Source organism: Taeniopygia guttata, chromosome 3, assembly GCF_048771995.1.
Source record: "Taeniopygia guttata chromosome 3, bTaeGut7.mat, whole genome shotgun sequence".
Lineage (NCBI taxonomy): Eukaryota > Metazoa > Chordata > Aves > Passeriformes > Estrildidae > Taeniopygia > Taeniopygia guttata.
This window is the reverse complement of record NC_133027.1, coordinates 90128037-90145835: the sequence shown is the minus strand read 5'-3', so window position 1 is coordinate 90145835 and position 17799 is coordinate 90128037. Positions and strand designations below refer to the sequence as shown.

The following is a 17799-nucleotide window of genomic DNA, read 5'->3' as shown; positions in this document are numbered from 1 at the left end:
CCCAGATGCACAACCCCTAATGCTAACACATCACCCAAGTAAGTCATTCTGGTTCTGAAAAACCAAATTGACCACAGCTAAAGGAGATGATCTGCTAAAGCAAATTTACAGGAAGAGCATCCAAAAACAAACAAAAAGCTTTAAAGAGTAAAGAAAAAAACCTCATTAGTAAAAAGTGTAAAAGGAAGAGCTCTCTAACTTCAGGGTAGGAGTTAATAAGCACCACTTGCCTATCCACATTACCTTTATCTTGTGATACTCTCAGATCTTGGTGGCCCATCCCATCACTCCTGAACAGGGATTAGAAAAGCATTAAAAAAAATATTAACTTCCACAAATTCTAGAGCCCCTGTGAAGAACAAATAGAACCCAAAAGCTCAGTTACTTAATTCTGCCCATATGGTACCCACTCCCTGCTTTGGTTTGTGCTACTGGGTCTCCACTCACCAATTTTTTTTCCAGGCTGAAGAAGCCCAGCTCCCTCAGCCCCTTCTCCACCTTGAAGATGGGCTCTGTTGGACTTGCACAGGGCTTTCCACATCTTTCTTGTAGTGATGGAGCAAAACTCAGGCACGGTGTGCCACATGCAGCTGCTGAGTGACCAGCAGAGAGAAAGAATACTTCACTTGATGTCCTGGTTCTGCTCCTTTTGATCCGGCCTAGTGTGCAGATAGCTTTTATCACTACCAGGCCACACTGCTGACCTGAAACCCAAGCAAATTTTTCTATTGATTCCAGCAAGGCTGAAATACCAGACTGAACAGCTAATAAAGGAGCCATCAAACATGGAACAGTGGCAACAAAACAGCAAGCACAAGCTTACAACAGCTCCTGATGGCATGTGTGAGAGAAAAGCTGTGATCAGATACACCCACCCTGCTAAAACAGCTGCTTTTTACTGCCTGCCCTGAGTTCCTGAAGCAGTCTTCACCCTTCACCTGGCTCCTTACAGAAGGGAGGTGGGAAGAGTTCAGTTTTCCCAGAGCACAGCTTGCAGGAAGATAGGAAAGCTATTTCTAAAAAAAATTTAAAGTGTTATTTGAGGTAACAGTGATGAGGCAGAAACTCTCCCCTACTCAAGCACAGGATTTAGCAAACAAACTGGCAGAGCCAACCCCCACTGTGTTTGTTACTCCTGCAATTTATTAAAACCACATTGCAATATGGGCATTACCAACACCTGATGAAATTGTGAAACTGCATCTACTCCCAAAATAGTTAACATTCATTTAACAAACTGATTTAATTATTTAAATATTTGTTTCTTACATGCATATACACACTAAGAAAATAGAAGTGAACCTTCTGCACAAGCAGGAGTTAAAAGAATCTGACTTTTTTGTCTCTTACATCAGTTTGTTTTGAACACCAGAGCTAGTTAGAACATCAAAACACACATAGGAACTGTTTATTCTAAGTGCTAGAGTTACAGCCCTGCTTTTAACCCAGCAACAGCTCGCTATGCCGTCCATTCTACTGGAATCACTTTCAAAAGCAATCCCAGCAGCTCCAGTGCTACCTTCTGTTACAGTCACTCTGCTAAGGCCAAGCCCCCAGAGCAACACAAACAAGCTGAAATAAAAAAGCACTGTTACCACTCTGACACAGATGTTAACAGGATGCAGTTCCTTTTAGGCATGATAAAAAATAAGAGGGACCATTCACATTCCAGCTCTTCAAGCCTTAAATTCTGCAGTTTTTCCAAGAAACTTAACTGAGGAATTAAGTGCAGCAATACATCACAATGCGGCAGTATTACATCACACAGGATCTTTTTTGGTACCACACCATCTTGTATCTTCTGAGATTCTGCCCAAAACACAATTGTGCATTTGAATACAAGATTTCCCCAGGTTTCCCAGAAACGCAGTAAAAAAAAAAAAAATCACATAACACATACCCACAAAATGAAGATTGAGGAACTGGAATCCCCACAGCACTTCTAGAACTGGTCAGGCAATCAGAATACTGTAAGTATGTGCAATTGTATTTATCTATATGAATATGTTATGGTTTTTGTTGCGCTGGCAGTCTTCTGGGGATGACTACAGATGCCTAACTTTAAACTGATACATTCCACAGAAGGTATGGATTAAAAAAAATCCTATGGGAAAAAATAGTTTTGAGCCCTATCCAGCAACTACATGGCTGAGCACACACTATCTGTAAAGTCAGAAAGCCAACAAAGGTTTCAAAAACATAGTTAAGTGTCCTTCTTATGACTTATTAGCAACAGCACAGCACCTGCCTGCTAGATACAAACTTCACACCAGTGGTAATTTAGCCACTATGCCTGAGCAGTCTACACACCACATAACACTTTGTGTGTGTTTTTTAAAACTGTGCAAAAGTGCTTAAGCATCCCTCCCATACTCCCAGCCACAGCACAGGCAAACAAGGCCTCAACAAAGCTATACAGAGTTTCCTTTGGAAATCATCCAGAGGGCATTCCACAAATCAAAAGTATCACTCCTGTAACAAGCTTCACAGACCAGAGTAATACCATCCCAAAAACAAAGTAACTGATTGAAGTGATAAAAAAGAAAGTTTGTTTCTAGAAGGGTAATTAAATACTTCCTAATAGTAGCCTCCTCACAGAAGTGAGTCATAAGTTTCTATAGCTAAGGGTTTTTCAAATGAGGGTTAAAACTGAAGAAATGCATCTGTAGGCACAGAGTACGTTCACTGGTAGGAGCTTTTCCACGTGGAAGTTGACAAGCACGTCCTCTGCTCCTTCAGACAGCAATGAGATGAGCAACCACATCATGCCAAGCTTGTGGCGCCACAGAAAAGCTCCAAATCACCCCTGTTCACTTTTGGTTACCTACTACACCTCTGTCCTAGTTTAGGGCAAATTTGGGGAAAACCCTCTGGAAGGAGCCCCCAGAAAACAAACCCCCACGGCCCCTCCCCACTCACCTGGTTCGGGAAAAAAAATTTTCTCTGAGAGAAGTGGAAAAGAATCTGTTTATTTCACGAACAAAGCACTCCCCAGCACCAAAACAATTAACAACACCAGATGACAACAAAACTCTTTCACCCCTCCGAAGAGATGAACAAATCCAGAAAGTCTTTCCTGGGAGTGGTCACCCGGGTCTGGACGCTGGGTATTGCTCTCCGGCACTGGGGATGGCTGCTGCAGATCACAAAATGCAGGCTCCTGGTGTTCCTTGGTGTTTCCCAGATCCCAGTCCGGAGCAGGTTGGATGGTATTCAGGAAGAGGAAAGGAAAAGAAACAGTCCAGGGAAAGAATTGGACTGCTTAACTAAACTAACTAGGAAGCAAAGGCAAAAGCAAAAGCAAGCAAGCAAGCCAGCCAGCACTAGCCTTTTCTAGACAGCAGACCATGGGGGGAGGTGAACCAGATGATAACAAGGCAAAACCAACCTTCACTTTCAGAGTCAGTTCTGAAAGCACAGAACATATCAAACATGAACAGAACACACGATTGGAGATACAAACACCATAACGCCACCCTAGGACAACCTCACACAGCTCAAGATTTCGATAAGTCTAAAGCCAGCCTTGCCTGAAGCGCACTTTGGAGGGCAGCTGCAGGAAGCTGGACACCCCATGGACAGAGGCATCGTAAAGGAGGGGACACACACCTCACTCGCACTCTGCACAGGCTCTGGTGGAGAGCATAGGACTGCTGGGGTAAGGGACGGCAAACACCCACGGAGGGCTGGTGCCCCTGCTGCTCACAGGGCCCACTCTACAGCTGAGATAATCTGCTGCACTCCACTCTTTTCCCAGAGAGAGGGAGGGACCTGTGGGGTAATGCCCGCCATTGCCACACGGCCCCCACACAGAGGGTGCCCCATCTCCCTCGGAAGCGGCGCCTCAGCTCGAATGGGATGGTGCTCGACCCCCTTCCCCTCACGGACCGCCCGCCCCGCTCCCGCCATTGAGCCTCATGCACGCGCCCGGGGGCGCCCAACGGCCGCGCCTCTCCCGCCCCCTCCCGCCGCAGCCCCGAAAGCCGCGCTCAGGCGCGCGCGTCATGCCGCCACCACCGCCAGCCAATGAGAGCGCGGCCAGGCCTGCGCCCGCGCTTTGCGAGCACGGAGGCGGGGCCTCCCTGAGTGACAGCGCGGCTCGGCCTATCGGGGAGCGGTGTTCCCCCCCCTTAGCGCTCAAAGCGCTGCTGGAGAGGGGGCGGATCCCCTCTACTCCCCCTCCTGCCGCCGCTCGCCCCCCCCGCCCATCCGAGCGCGCAGCGGATTGACAGCCCTTCTGACCAATCACCGTGGCGGCCGCCTTCGCGGCGGTACAACCCGGAGCCAATGGGAGCGATGGCTGGGCGGGGTCCTCGAGGTTTCCAAACGCTCCGCGGCGCCATGGGCTGAAAACTAAACCGAGATGGAATCTCCCAGTCTGAACCGGTTTGAGCCGGTTCCGAGCCTGTGGCATTAGGAGGGGGAGACGCGCCGCGCTCAGTCCCCGTCGCCGCCGCCGCGTGTGTGACCTGCTCGTAGGGGACTCGTAGCTGAGGGGGCGAAGTTTAGTGCGAGCCGCGGGGGGGGGGTGGCGGGAATGGGGGCGAACTGAGCGCCGGGCGGGGAGGGCGGCAGCCGCAGGGGCAGCGAGAGCCGGCGGGGCCGGGCCTGGGCGGCGCGGGAGGCGCAGCCGGTAGAGATCCCCCCGCACCAGCGAGGTCGGAGCGCCGCGCCGGCCGCTTTCCCGGGGCTGAGGGGAAGGCACGGAGCCGAGCGCGGAGCCCCGGGGGCAGCTGCGGGCGCCTGGTGCAGCCAGGCCGGGCACGCTGCGAGGGGAGGAGTGGCGCCACTAACCCCGACCCACCACCGAGGAGGGAGCGCTCGCCTTTCCCCCCACCTCCTGCCGTGGTGTTTTTTTCCCTCCTTCCGCGCTGTTTTTTTTTTTTTTTTTTTCCCTCTACCGTGGTCCTTTTATTTTTTTCTTCTTCATTTTGGGAAGGGATTATTTTTGGTGGTCTTTTTTTTTATTTTTTCTTTTCTTGTGGCGTGTGGTGGTTAGAAACTTGGCTTGCTCGCCCCTACTTTCTGAAGGAAGAGGCTGTGAGAAACCCCTAGGTAAGCGAGGGTTGTGGGGGTGTCGCGATGGACAACGCGGAGGGGGCAGAGGGGGGTATTTTGAGGGGCAGAACGGGGGGATGTGCCCGTGCAGGGGGCCCCAGTGCCTGGCCTGTGCTAGGAGAGATGTGATGGACCCCGTGGAGAAGCCCTGAGGGGCGGGGGTCCGCTCGGATGGGGTTTGGGGTACGAGCATCCCCGGCCTGGCCGAGCGCAGCCACGGATGCCGCGGGGGATGCTCCTCATTAGGAGGGGGCCGGGCAGGCTGGGATCGGGTACGGGCAAACCCGGCGACATAATCTGTAAATTATTAGGAGTGGAAGTTTCCAGAAATATTTTTTGTGTGTGTGTGTCTGTGCAGCAGTATTGAAACGTCCGCCTGGATCACGTGGGGAGCCCTGTATAGAGCGCAGGGCTGGAGCTCAGGGGAGGAGGAGGAGGAAGGAGGGGCTGCGGGGCCACCGCGCTCCGCAGGGCCCCGGCCCGCCCGACCCAGCCCCCGGGCCCTTTCCCCGCCGGGAGTCGGTGCCCTGCCGGCCCGAGCCGGGAGCGGCTGCCCGCCCGCCGGGGCGCTGCCGGGGCGCTGCGGCAGGAGCCGAGGAAGGGCCTCGTCGCTGGGTGGTTATTTCCAGCCGAAAATGAACGCTCCGAGGTGTCAGTCAGATGTTGTTTAATCCGTCTCGTCCTTTTCCTTCACATGTGTGTGTGTGAAGGAGCAAAGGGAAGGGGCGGTTTCGTTGCCATTGCTGGTGTGTGGACTGTGATGCGAACGCGTTTGTCGTGCGCTGCGTTTCATAGCCATTCACCCCTCCTGGGTGGGCTTTACAAGTGATGCAGCTAATTCCTTGGAAGAGGGAGGCAATTCATTTGCATTGCGTGCTTGGAAATGGGGCACAGTGATTCTCCCAGGGTGGGTTTGCTTTTTTATTTTAGTCTCTGCCCCCAGTGAGCTTTAAATATCTGGGTTAAAGGGTGCTGTAGGATTCATGGTAAATGCTCAACATTTCTCACTATTAAGTGCCTGCTGTTATTCCTGTGTGCTACGGGCCAAAATGAATCGGGTGTACCACAACAAGCTAACTGTTGTGTTAAAGGTCCAGGGTCATCGAGAGTTGGGATAACTGTGTAAACAGTGCTGTTAATGCAGTTCTTTTGACCTTCGGTAGATGTCACATTCTTGCTGTGTTGTAGTACAAATTTTTTTTTCTGGTTTGTTTTTTATTTATTTTTTTTAACTTTTTCTCTTCTGTTTTTGTTTGCCCATTTATTGAAGGACTGATCAGTGGTGATTCTTGGAGATGAAGCTTAAATCTGTTCCGGAGTTCAGGCATGATGGGGGAGGGAAAAGTGTAGGAGTACAGTAAATCAGAGATTATAAGCTTCATGTGGGTAAAGGGTTAGGACTGGGAGATCGAGTTGGCTGCAGGTGGTGGTGGCCACAAAGCCGCCATTTCTGTGTTTCGGCTGGCGAAGTAGGTAGGTCCTATTGAAGATAATGCTGGGAGTGGCGAACGGCCCTATTCAAAACATTTCCTTTCTGCTTCCATGTGTTGAATAACTTCTCTCGGTCACGCTGCTCCTCCTTGGCGCTCTTGGGGTGGCCTGAAAACCGCCGAAAGAGGCTCAGGTCTGAAATGAATGGCCCTACCTGAGAAGCGACTGGTGCACGACATTTATTGTAGTTTGGAAACCGCTATCCCGGCTCAGCCATGGAGGCCAGGTGTGGACAAAAAGGGGCGTGCCTGGGAGCATTAACTGCTCTGAGCCTCTTCATGGGTGCAGTTTGCTTCTAGTGGTGCTGCTCACTGCCCCTCATTTGCCAGGTGACATTTTCAGTGTCCTCTTCAGCCAAAAGAATGGAATGAAGAATGAAGTCAGCCTTTTCTGTTGCTGTGTTTTTCGCTTCCCAAGTTAACGTCGCAATTTTGAAAACATTAGGAGTTGAAGGAGGGAGGAATAGACATGGAGTGTTAATTTTAGCTTATTTTGTTCCCTAATTGATGTTTGTTTTCTCCTGGTTTTGCGGGAACATGTAAGAAGACTTGACTGGATGTTGAGATGAAGCTCTTGAAATGGTTGTGTTAGTGTAGTAATACTGAGTTTTCTAGTTGAAAATACAATTAGAATATTTGGGTTCAGAGCTATCTTTATATATAGAAGTAACAGAAATTCTTGACACTATTTGCAAATGCACATTTCCAAACAAAAGATTTTCCTTGTCTGTATGGTACAGTAAAACTTTCACTTAATTGGTAATTACTAAGGTTGAGGCACAGGTTTGTCCTGCTCCTTACTTTTGAGCATGGCTTGAATACATAAAGCATGAAACCAATTCTTCCTTACACATGGAACTATTTAGTAAGAGTATATCTGACTATGGGGTGTGTTCCTGGAAGAGTTTCAGGTTGTATCTTTCTGAGTATGCAGATGGCTCTGGTGTAACTTTTTGATTGATCTTGCACTTGCCCAGGCTTCTAGCCGTTTGTTAAGTGAGCAGTTTTATGTGAGATCTGTAGGTTTGCAGTTTGGAAAGGAGGGTGAGTGGCACAGAGGTGCTGTGGATGGCAGGGTGGAGTATATGTTAGAGTTGCCATTTTCTGTGAGAACAGGGCAGTAAACTTGATTAGGTGTTTCAGCGTGGGGAAGGGAGGGTGGGGTGAAAAAGGTAGAGTGTAACTTAAAATGAAAAATTCTGTGACTTCTGGCTTGCTTTCCTGCATTTCACCAATGTCTTTATCCTGCACCAGTCTCTGCCTGGTAAAGAATCTCACACACCCCACCTGACTCTCTTTGCATAATATCAAGGCTGTTCTATCTAGGACAAAGAGTTAATGCGTGTGTCCCTGGGTTTAGGGGATCTGAAACCTCCGGTAGAATTCCATTTCAGTTTGAAGTGATCTCACCTGGCACAGAGAGTAACCTGCTGATTCAACAGTCCCTTTGCTTCATGGTCTCAAAGTGCCTTCAGTCAACTTAGTTTCAGTGGTATTTTTTTACTTGGATGTGGTTAACTTCTAAGGTGGTTTTCTTTTTTTTCCCCAACTATTTGAAAAATGCCCTGTGGCTAATTTCTTGCTCTGTGTATAGATCACGTTTCACCTCCGTACCCAAATGTTTAAAAGCTTTTGGAACTGAATCTTCTGAATGTGCATGTTGGCCTTGGGAACTCGATACTCGGCTGAGATTGCCAGTCTGGGTTTTGATTGTAGTGACACAAGGCTTTTCAACCAGCAGACATGTAGGGGTTGATAGCTGCTTTGGAATAAGCCCCATGGTGCTGGTAACACAGCCCTTTCTCTGGTCAGACTGTTACTGTGTGTTTTACCTGTTGAGGACCCTGAGAGTTTAGCTGGGGTAGTGATGGGTGAAGTTTTCGGGGGCGGGGGGGGAAAGAAAAGTTTGTCCTGGTATGTGCCTCAATTAAAGCAGTGTTATATCCAGTGTTATCTACTACTGCTAACATAAGCATCTTGTTTTAATGAGATAAATGAACTAAATTGAAGTACTTGCTTTGCAGCTGCATCTGGTAATAATTTCTTACTAATTGATAAATTTTTTAAAATTTATTTTCCAGTAATCTATGCCAGCAATTATGACAATGTTAGCAGACCATGCAGCTCGTCAGCTGCTGGATTTTAACCAGAAACTGGATATCAATCTCTTGGACAATGTGGTGAACTGCTTGTACCATGGAGAAGGTGCACAGGTAAGGTGGACTTGGAACATACATTTATTGACCATGTTTAACCTTACAGCAAATCAGCTGAGCAAAATCAGTTCATTTCAGTAACAATTAGTAATATTAGTGAATATACTGAGCTAGTGACTGGAATATCACTGGCAGTCACATGAAATGTGAATTCACATTGAAATGACTCTTGGAGAAATATTTATTTGGGAACCGCTATCCCGGTGTACATTTCTAGCTTGGCTTCTGATGTTGAGAATTATTAGGAAATATGATTTGGTAAGGTCACTTGATGCAACTCACTTTTCTGACTTAGTTCTTCAGGAAGATCTGAACTACCTGTAAGTTGTTATCATGGACAGGATTGCGAAGCCATAAAAGTAATGTTTGCTTCAGCTGAGAATTGCATTTAAAAGAAAAATCTTTGTGATGCTATTACTCTGTTTGTATTTATAAAGAAGCATGTCATGCATATTTAATAGAAGAGTTTGTTCCTTTCTTGTGTCTGGGCTTCTTCGTTCTCTATTACAGTTTGCACTTGCATTCTTGCATTCTTTCCTTTGGACTTAGTGCAGATTGTGAAATATTAAGTTGAAATGGAAGGACTGTGCATTTGTGTTTGCATATATTGCCTTGAAAGTGAATCTTGTATTGCTTTTTAAAAATCTATTTCTTGAACTTTTTTGGAAACAAGACTTAAATGTTGAGAGCAAGTATTGCTACAAAGGGTGTTGGCATAGTTCCTTTTCTGGCAGATTTTAATTGTTCAGGCTCAACAAATTGGGAGTTTCAGTGTCAGGCATCTCTTACTAAGATAGTCTTGCACAACAATAAGTGAATTAAATGGGACAAAGTAGCTGATGCTCTTCTATTCTTTCCAGCTGTTAGAATAAACAATGACAGACGTGCATATACTTGCTTTGTGTATCTCTTTAGGGGGAAAAAAAGCTTTTGTAAAGATTACTAATGTTAATTCCAATAGCTTTTGAAATAGCTGCTTGTTTTTTGAAATATTTGCATTTTGGGTATCCTAAATTCAAAGTTACTTGCTGTAATTTTTTAAGTACTTGGATGACAGAAAATTCCTTGTAGCTTTTGTCTTAGAAGTATGGACATCTGTAGCACTTGTTTTGTGATCTTTTACTGCCTTCCAAAACAGGTGATGCTTATGATGTTGTTTGGTTTGAAAAGAGTTGAAAAAGTTGGGAAGGTTTGTAGGGAAAATAAAGGATTAACACTAAATACAATGATCAGATTGCCATTGTTCTGGCATTGTGAGAAATTGCTTCACTTAAAACAACTGGGAAAAGTCTCCAGTACTTAGAAAATCAGTACAATAAGATGCAAAACTCCAAGAGGTGGTGTTTCACTGGCAAAAGTAAATTATGATATAAACTTGTTTAAATACATGTACTTACACGTGTCACCTCAATGAAACTTTAGGCAACTATTTTAGTACTTTTCCACACTGGACACATTTCAGGGAGTCTGAGCTTTCCCTCTTCCAAGGAGTTAAAAAAAATGCAGGAAAAAATGGTTCTCAGCAGAGTCTGACAGCTCAAGTCCTTTACTAAAGTGTGACAGGAATAATAAGAGTTGAGGAAACTAAATATTAAAATTGAGATATTACCAGTGGTTTTCCTGGAATAGGTCAGGGTAATGTCAGGGTAAAACTGGTTTAGAATGCAACCTGAATGGCCTGTGCTGAACTTGCTTTCAGATTCACCTGCCTCCTCCTTCTGCTTAGTTCTTATCTCTGCTTGCAAAACTGTAATCTGCTGATCTGTGTTAGTCAAGAAAGAAGCTATTTTCTGTCCTGGAGATTTAATTTTTTTTTTCTCTCAGCTTTTTTGGGTACACTTCTCTGAAAAGAAAGAATGTCCCCACCCCAGTGCAACACATGACTAAGGAGATTTCATGCAACTCATAAATGTTTACCTGGACTCATCGTAGCCTCCTAGCCATTGATTTGTAAGATCTTCACATGTCCAGAAACATGATTTGCAAATTTCTTTTTGGTACCAGCAACATGATAAGGCTTTGTTCTTGATTAACCATTATTATTGAATTGGTACTGTTTATGAAACTACAGGGTTTGATGTCCAGAAGAGGGGTTAGTGGGTATGAGAGCAAACCTCTCAGCATTGGGAGAAGGATATGGACTGTCTGTATTTTGTTGGTGTTGAAATTTGATCCTGGGATATGTCACCAGTATTAGAAGCAAACAGGAGGCCAATATAAAAACACACTTGCAGATTGAAATACAGCTCTTCCTTCCCCTTTAAAACAAAAATGTATTATAAGTGCTGGTTTTTCTGTTTGTTTTTTTTTTTGAACTCTGATGTCACACTGGAACAAATAGGGCTGTACTGGTTGTGGTCTTAAGCAGAATATTTGTGTGGTACTTGTCCATATCAGATCTGCAGGCACTTGCTGGTCCAGTTGCTCCACTGTGCTCAATTATATCAAGTAGTGGTGCAAGTGGTGTTGTACAGATAGTTTAGACATTCTTACCCTTTTCTGTTGGAACCTCCAGTTTTATTTTGTAAGTCACATGCCAAATTTGTCAGTTTCTTGTATTTTATTTGGGATCTTGACTGGGTTTCTAAGTTGCTGAAAATACACGTTTTCTTACACCAGTTGCTGATTAGCTCAGTACTTGGATGAGACTAGAAAGCTGCATGGTTGTAGTAAGTTCTAACTGTTGAAGTTAATCCTAAAGCAAAGCTTTAACTGCTTTGTAGCTCTGTCCAATAGACTCTACAGTGCAGTGAAAGAATGAACTTAAGTTGTGTTAATTGTGTTGTAAAATGTCCACCTTGTTGGTAAGGCAGTGCCTGGTGCTTGCAGGGGGTACAATTTGTGGCAACATTTCTCAGTACACTGCACTTTTGGAAATGGCTGGCAACACTTTGACTCCCTAAAAATTCTTGAGGACATCCAGGCTTTTGAAAAGGGGTAGCTAAAATGAATTCAGCTATTTCAATGTGTAATTGCTTCAGATGAAGTTTCCAAGAAACTACAGCATCTAGGACATTAATTGATAATGGCAGTCCCAAGGAAAAGTGAACCATTAGCGTGACCAGCTCCCTCCTGTCAGCAGGTTTTTATTATGGTTTTGTAGGTTGTTAGGTACACCAAGGATGTAGAAGTAGAAGTAGAGATTGGAGGTCTCTAATGCTTTGCTCTGTGGTTCTTCAAAATAAAATCAACAGTTCTGCAGCACAAAAAATGTTCCTGAAACCTGGCTCTTTGTATAAGTGTTTCCGCTGGAATGAGAAAGTTTGGGTACCCTAGAATGAAGTTTTATATCTAGATGACTTTGTGGAAGGGGAGAGAACTTCATTCCCTAGTATGTTTTCCCCATCATGTGTGCTGTTCTTGCATGTTTACTGCTGGTTTGGATGAATCATTCAGGATGGAAGAGTGGAAATGAGAAATTACTGTCCTGTATCAATGAGCTTTTGGAGTTTGGTTGTTACCAAACTTCAGCTCTCACAGAAGGAGGCTTGAGGGACTTGTTGCTGCTGGTTGAGTTCTGCATAACTTTTAGATATGTGATACGAATGAAGTGTTACATATTGATGTCTTCAGTGGCAGTATACAACTTCTTAAATAATCTAATGCTAACACTTTTTTCAAATCAAATTTTCTTTCAGCAAAGAATGGCACAAGAAGTGTTGACTCACTTAAAAGAACATCCTGATGCGTGGACAAGAGTTGATACTATTTTGGAGTTCTCTCAGAACATGAATACCAAAGTAAGCAAATTAACTTTTCTTTATTTGGTTTTCCTCTTTCTTCCATCCATAAACTTTGAGGAAGGTATCTCATTTTTAGCCATAGACTTTCTTGATTCAAGCCATATTTTTTTTATTGTCTTGTTCACAAAGATTGCTTTAAGCAAGAACTGTAAATGAAAAAAATATTCAGACCTCCTTTTACATTGCCACGAGTTTATCCCTCCCCCCCTTTTTTTTGAGGATGAGCTAAATTGGATACACAGAATTTTTTTCAAGTCATGTACAAGCATTATGCCAGTTCACAAGATTGGTATTGTGTCTGTATAACCTGAGTAATGAAAAGTCTCCTAGAGCCACATTTTGTCCTTGGGTAAGTGCTTGGCTGTGTGTGATCATATTGAAAGCCATGTGCACGTAACTGAGGAGAAAAATTTGTCCCTAGGTGTGTTTAAGGCAAAACAAACCTTATTAGGCCAAGGTTTTGAGCAATCAAAAAAGGTTAAGCACCCCAAAGTTTGTAGTGCATCAGTTCTTTGCTACTATGCAGAACATATTTGCTTTTTACTGCTGTTGGAAACCCATCCATCATGGTAGAGTCTAAAATGGGCAGCACTCAGGGCTTTTTCTGCAATTTGAATGCTGTACCTAAGACTTGTGAAGTTTGAGCCAAAATGATGAGCAAAATGTGTTTTCACTGTAGTAAGCTTGGTGATTATTATCTCAAATAACTGACATGCATGTTTTTCTGCTGGATGCACACTGTGTTCAAACAGAAAAAAAATTGTGTTTGGATGGTTCCTGAAATCATGTGGTATTCATGAAGCAGTTAATATTTTTTTTTCATTGCTCTCTGGAGTTGAGGGGAAAACAGTTTAAAGAACTTCCTCAAAGTAATACCTTTAAGCACCTTTAAGTAACAGTGTTTGCCTGTTTGCTTGCCTGGTAAACTTTGCTTTTTATACTGACAGACATTACTAATGTTTAAGTTGATTTATCAACAGTATTTTTAAAAACTCAAATTTGTCTTGTGAAAAATGAGATGATTAGAGGAACAGAAAGAAAGCAACAGGTAAAGAATTCTTCAATTTACATAAATTGCAAATGATTTGGTGCTAAATTTATGCACTATGACATTTGGCTTTTATGCAATCATATTTTTTCTTTAATTAAAGCTGTTAACACTACCTGATATTAATCATAATGTTCCATTATGTTGATTGCTTGTAATAGGAAGAAAAGGGGTGTCTTCCTGTGCAACTGACACAGCTAGGCTTTGACGGCAGGCCTCCACAAGGTCTACCCTTTTGATTCCCTTTAACTGAATTCTGTTCATCAATTGTTTTTTGTTTCTTGGGAGGTGGGAGGGAAAGGGATTCGGTGCATAAAATAAGTAATAAGGGTGCCATAGAAATTTCTACCATAGGGATCATTTTGTGCTACTTTTTTTTTTTTTGAGTCTTTTGCTGTTGCCTGTTCCTCATCTTCATAACTGGGAAGTGAATTAGTGGTAGACAATTAGCAAACCAAGAGCAAATTAGTTTTTGAAAAGCTTCTGTCTTAGAGATGTGTTCACGTGTGCTGTTGGAGTAGTTGATTAAAAGGCAGGACTTAGTAATTGGTATCAGTGACTTTTTTGGGAGTGGTGTTCCTCATTGTCAGAGAAGTAAGAGTAATTAGAACTATCGAATCAAATGAAACAAGGTAGAGAGCCCCGAAGGCCCCTTGCAGGATGTTGGGGCTGATGCAGCCCTTCCAGTGAGGTGTGGCAAGAAGGATGTGCAGGTGAGGGTTGTACACAGTGCTGCTGCTGCTGTTCAGTGTCATGTGTGAGTGTTAGGGAAAAGGTGTGTTTTTAAGACTGAGGAAGAAGTGAACAAGACACTGCAGAGGGCACAATCGAAGGAGTAGAAACCTTTGCAGCATGAACAGCTTAAGGTCTGTGAACCCAAATGAGATGTTTGAGCAGGTAATGAGGGATAAATGTGGCAGATTGCTAGAGGTCTCTATGCTTTTCTTTGACTCCAGGAAATTCTCAGTGAGGGAAAAGCCCACTGAAAATGAGGTCTGTCCTTAGTCAGTTGTTAAGTTTGATTTGTTCATCTAGTGTTTATTTAAAATGAAAGTAGACTTGCCATTCTGGTGTAAAAGCTAAATGAGTTCACTTGTGGAAGAAGATTCAGGAGAAAATGAGCATTTCTAGTTAGTTAATACCTGAAAAATTAATGTATGTGCCTGTAGAACATAGAAATTTTGCTAGAGTTTACATGTACTTCAGGAAAGTTAGCACTGTCTGATATAAATGTTCATATTGTCAACATTGTTAGGAGCTTTTGTAAGTATGTTTTGTATCATGAGCCTTGGATCACTTGCAGATGGTGTCTGTAAATTTATAGCAGTGGCTGAAATAAATTTCTGTGATGCATTTTGCTTAAGAATGTTTTTGCACGTTTTCCTACGTGATAATTCCTTTGATTTAATTTAGCTTTCATGTCATGTAATTAATTTACAGGTTAAAATTTAGTTGATAAGCTTTTGCTGCTGACCATGGAGGCAATAAAAATACCCTGCCAGCTTTCTGTAATTCATAATTTCTCTTGGTGCCTGAGGTTTTTGATGGGGACAGAATATTGCAGATGCAAGATGTGCACCTGGAATCTCCTGGGATCTGGGATCAGATAGGGAGGCAAAAGGATGTAGGTTATGTTAAGATGAGAACAGCAAAACTGCTCTTTCAGTACAATGTAGCTTGGGATAGTCTACATTGTGTATTTTTAATTAAACTGATATCTGTATGATCCCTTTGGTCGAAATGTTAATGATCCTACTTTGTGTAACGACTAACCACTTTAAAGAGGAACTCTTATTCTCAGCCAAACTTGGAACTTGAAAACTTGAGTTTACCTTTCAGGCATTGATTTTTTTTTTTGGTTTTGTTTTTCTTCCTATTCCACTGTAGATAAACTAAATGCAAAACTCCTCATCCCCTTTTCTCTCCTGTCTATTCATGCTAATGGGGTTTTACATATTAAATTTTTTGGTTGTACCATGACAAACTTCTTTCCCTGTTACTGTGAGTTGGCAGTAGGGACAAATGGGCAGAGGGAATGGCCATTTGCAACGTTAATGGTTTCGGGTAAGAACATAGGAAGGAATTCCTGAAAGGTAAAATGATTTCTAAGAGCTTATTCATATTTTTATTGTTCTTTGACTGAGCACAAAAGTTCATCTTTAAATATTAGAAATAGCTGCCATATTGGGGTGGGGATTGAAATTAAATAAACCTGTGGGTTGTCTTGCTGTTCCTAAAGTAACACACCAGTGAAGTTTGGGAAATACTTTTTCTAGAAAGTGCCAGTGTCAGGACATGTGATGTTAAGACAAGATTTTTTTTTTTCCAGCTCTTAGAGGAACAGTAGGAAGCTTGAGTCACCATCCAAGCTGCTAAATATTTTAGGAGCCTGGTTGTGTTAATACTCAAACTTAGGAGCAGTCATTTGTGATACAAATTCATATCTGGCTGCTAGTTTTCCAGATAGCCAAAATTGTCTGCCATAGGGCTTTTGGTAATTGTTTTTCCCCCCATCCTGGTGTGAGCATGATCAAACAGCAGGACTTAGTATAGCCAAGAATAAAACAAGAAAATACGATGCATGAAACCTCAGTAAATGGGTGAATAGACATATTTAATAAAATTGTTAGTTTAATAATCTTGAAGTCTTAGATGTTAAGTGTGAATGTCTGATTGAATGAGAGTCCTGCAAGTTAGTTGGTCCTACAGTAATGTACTCACATTTTGTTCTTCTCCAATTTCAGTATTATGGACTGCAAATCTTGGAAAATGTGATAAAAACAAGATGGAAGATTCTTCCAAGGAACCAGTGTGAAGGTAGGGAGGGATTTTTCTTTTCCTCAGGACTTTGTGTATTAACTGAGATTTAGACTTCCAGTCTCTAAGTAACATTTCTGTATTGTGTTGCGATATCTTGAATAATGAAACCTTATCTTTCGCTTTTGTGATTAGTAGTCTCAGTGGGTTGGTGATCAGCTGAAATTCTGTGCATTTGTGGAAAATATGTGACTGATAGTTTTGAAACATCTGACGTGAACCCCTGGCATTGAGGTAGAGGTTTTCATTTTCTGTACTTAGAACAGGAGGTTTTGTTTTCTTCACCCTCTCGAAGCTGTGTGTGCAGCCCCTAGCGGACACTGTGGCCCACTTGTTACCTTGTGTAGGTTTGTGTTATTATTTGAAATTGTAAGCAGTTACAATGATTTTAAAGTGGAAACACTAAATAAATGCACTTTCTTAGCTATTGATGGTCACTCATGCTGTTAGGCAGGGAGCTATAGTGTATAAACAGGCAGATTGCTGTAATTGGCACAGTGTAGGGTAAGCCCCAGTGTGGCATCAATGCAAGGAAGTTGGAAGTCTTTAAATCAATTCTGTTCTTAGTTTATGTGTTTTCCCCTCCCTTGTAGCTTGCAATGTTGCTGACTTTTAGACATTGTCTCCAGTAAATGGAGGTACACCCCTGTGGTTGCAGGGTTAGTGCTCTTCACATTGCTGGCTGTCGAGTCATCACAACGTGGGACTTCAAAACATTAAGTGCAACCACTTCAAATTCTTAATGTTAAATGGTGTCACTCTTCTATACTTGGCTTTTTACTAAAAGCTGGTCTTGGAACTAATTAAAGGTTCCATATTTCTGTGTTCTGCTGAGGGCTTTTATTAACTATGCTGAGGCATGCTTTAAATTTTTACTGCCAGTGCTTCGGTTCTGCAACAATGTTAATTAAAACAGAATTTGAAGTGTTGAGGAAAACAAATGCATAGAGAAGGATTTTGACACTTTTGTGCTTATTCCTCTCCTTGACTTTCTCCCATCCCTTCCAACTATAGGTTGGCAGAGGGTAGCTGTCTTTGAAAGTAAAACTGGAAGTGAAGTTTTCGTTCATTCTGCTGCTGGAGGTTTCTAGGGAGCAGCTTCAGCTAAGGCTCGGACACAACTATGCCCTTTTGAGAAACTAAAAGAGCACTTTAGTTAGCTAAAGTTAACTGTTCTTGTGCTTTTAATTACTGGAGTGTTTCAGCTCAGTCATATTTTGTTACATCCCTGACTATGAGCACTTAGTTTCAGCATTTTGAAGTTATTGTCCTACAGTTTTTGCTGTGGGAGCATAGCAGGAGAAAGAGGAGCTAGGAGTATTGCCCATTGGTGAAGGGAGATGTAGAGCAGATGTCACAGGGATGGACCTAACTTGATAGTTTGGAACTGAATGGGTGCCAAATACAGGATGCAGTTCAGGAATTCA

General features: G+C 43.1%; 1 protein-coding gene and 1 long non-coding RNA gene across 10 annotated transcripts in view; one reads left to right on the top strand and one right to left on the bottom strand.

Moving 5' to 3' along the window:
* The window catches only part of LOC115494460 (uncharacterized), a 55276-nt gene extending 51219 nt beyond the window's left edge, over positions 1–4057 (bottom strand). For 3 of the 4 annotated variants that reach the window (XR_012055220.1, XR_012055219.1, XR_012055221.1), the window contains exon 1: positions 2920–4057. This is a non-coding gene — a long non-coding RNA (uncharacterized lncRNA). The remainder of the gene's footprint in view (positions 1–2919) is intronic. The other variant, XR_012055218.1, reaches the window with a different exon arrangement.
* A 264-nt stretch (positions 4058–4321) lies between these two features.
* Positions 4322–17799, top strand: part of XPO1 (exportin 1) — a 34783-nt gene continuing 21305 nt past the window's right edge. The window contains exons 1-5 of one of the 6 annotated variants that reach the window (XM_072927390.1): positions 4324–4460; positions 5000–5055; positions 8630–8761; positions 12403–12504; positions 16300–16372. In XM_072927390.1, coding sequence (XP_072783491.1) covers positions 8636–8761; positions 12403–12504; positions 16300–16372 — 301 coding nt within the window. In that variant the 5' untranslated portion in view covers positions 4324–4460; positions 5000–5055; positions 8630–8635. Of the gene's footprint in view, positions 4461–4549; positions 5056–5474; positions 5714–8629; positions 8762–12402; positions 12505–13716; positions 13781–16299; positions 16373–17799 lie in introns of those variants that run through there. The other 5 variants (XM_072927392.1, XM_072927391.1, XM_002199283.7 and 2 more) reach the window with 5 other exon arrangements.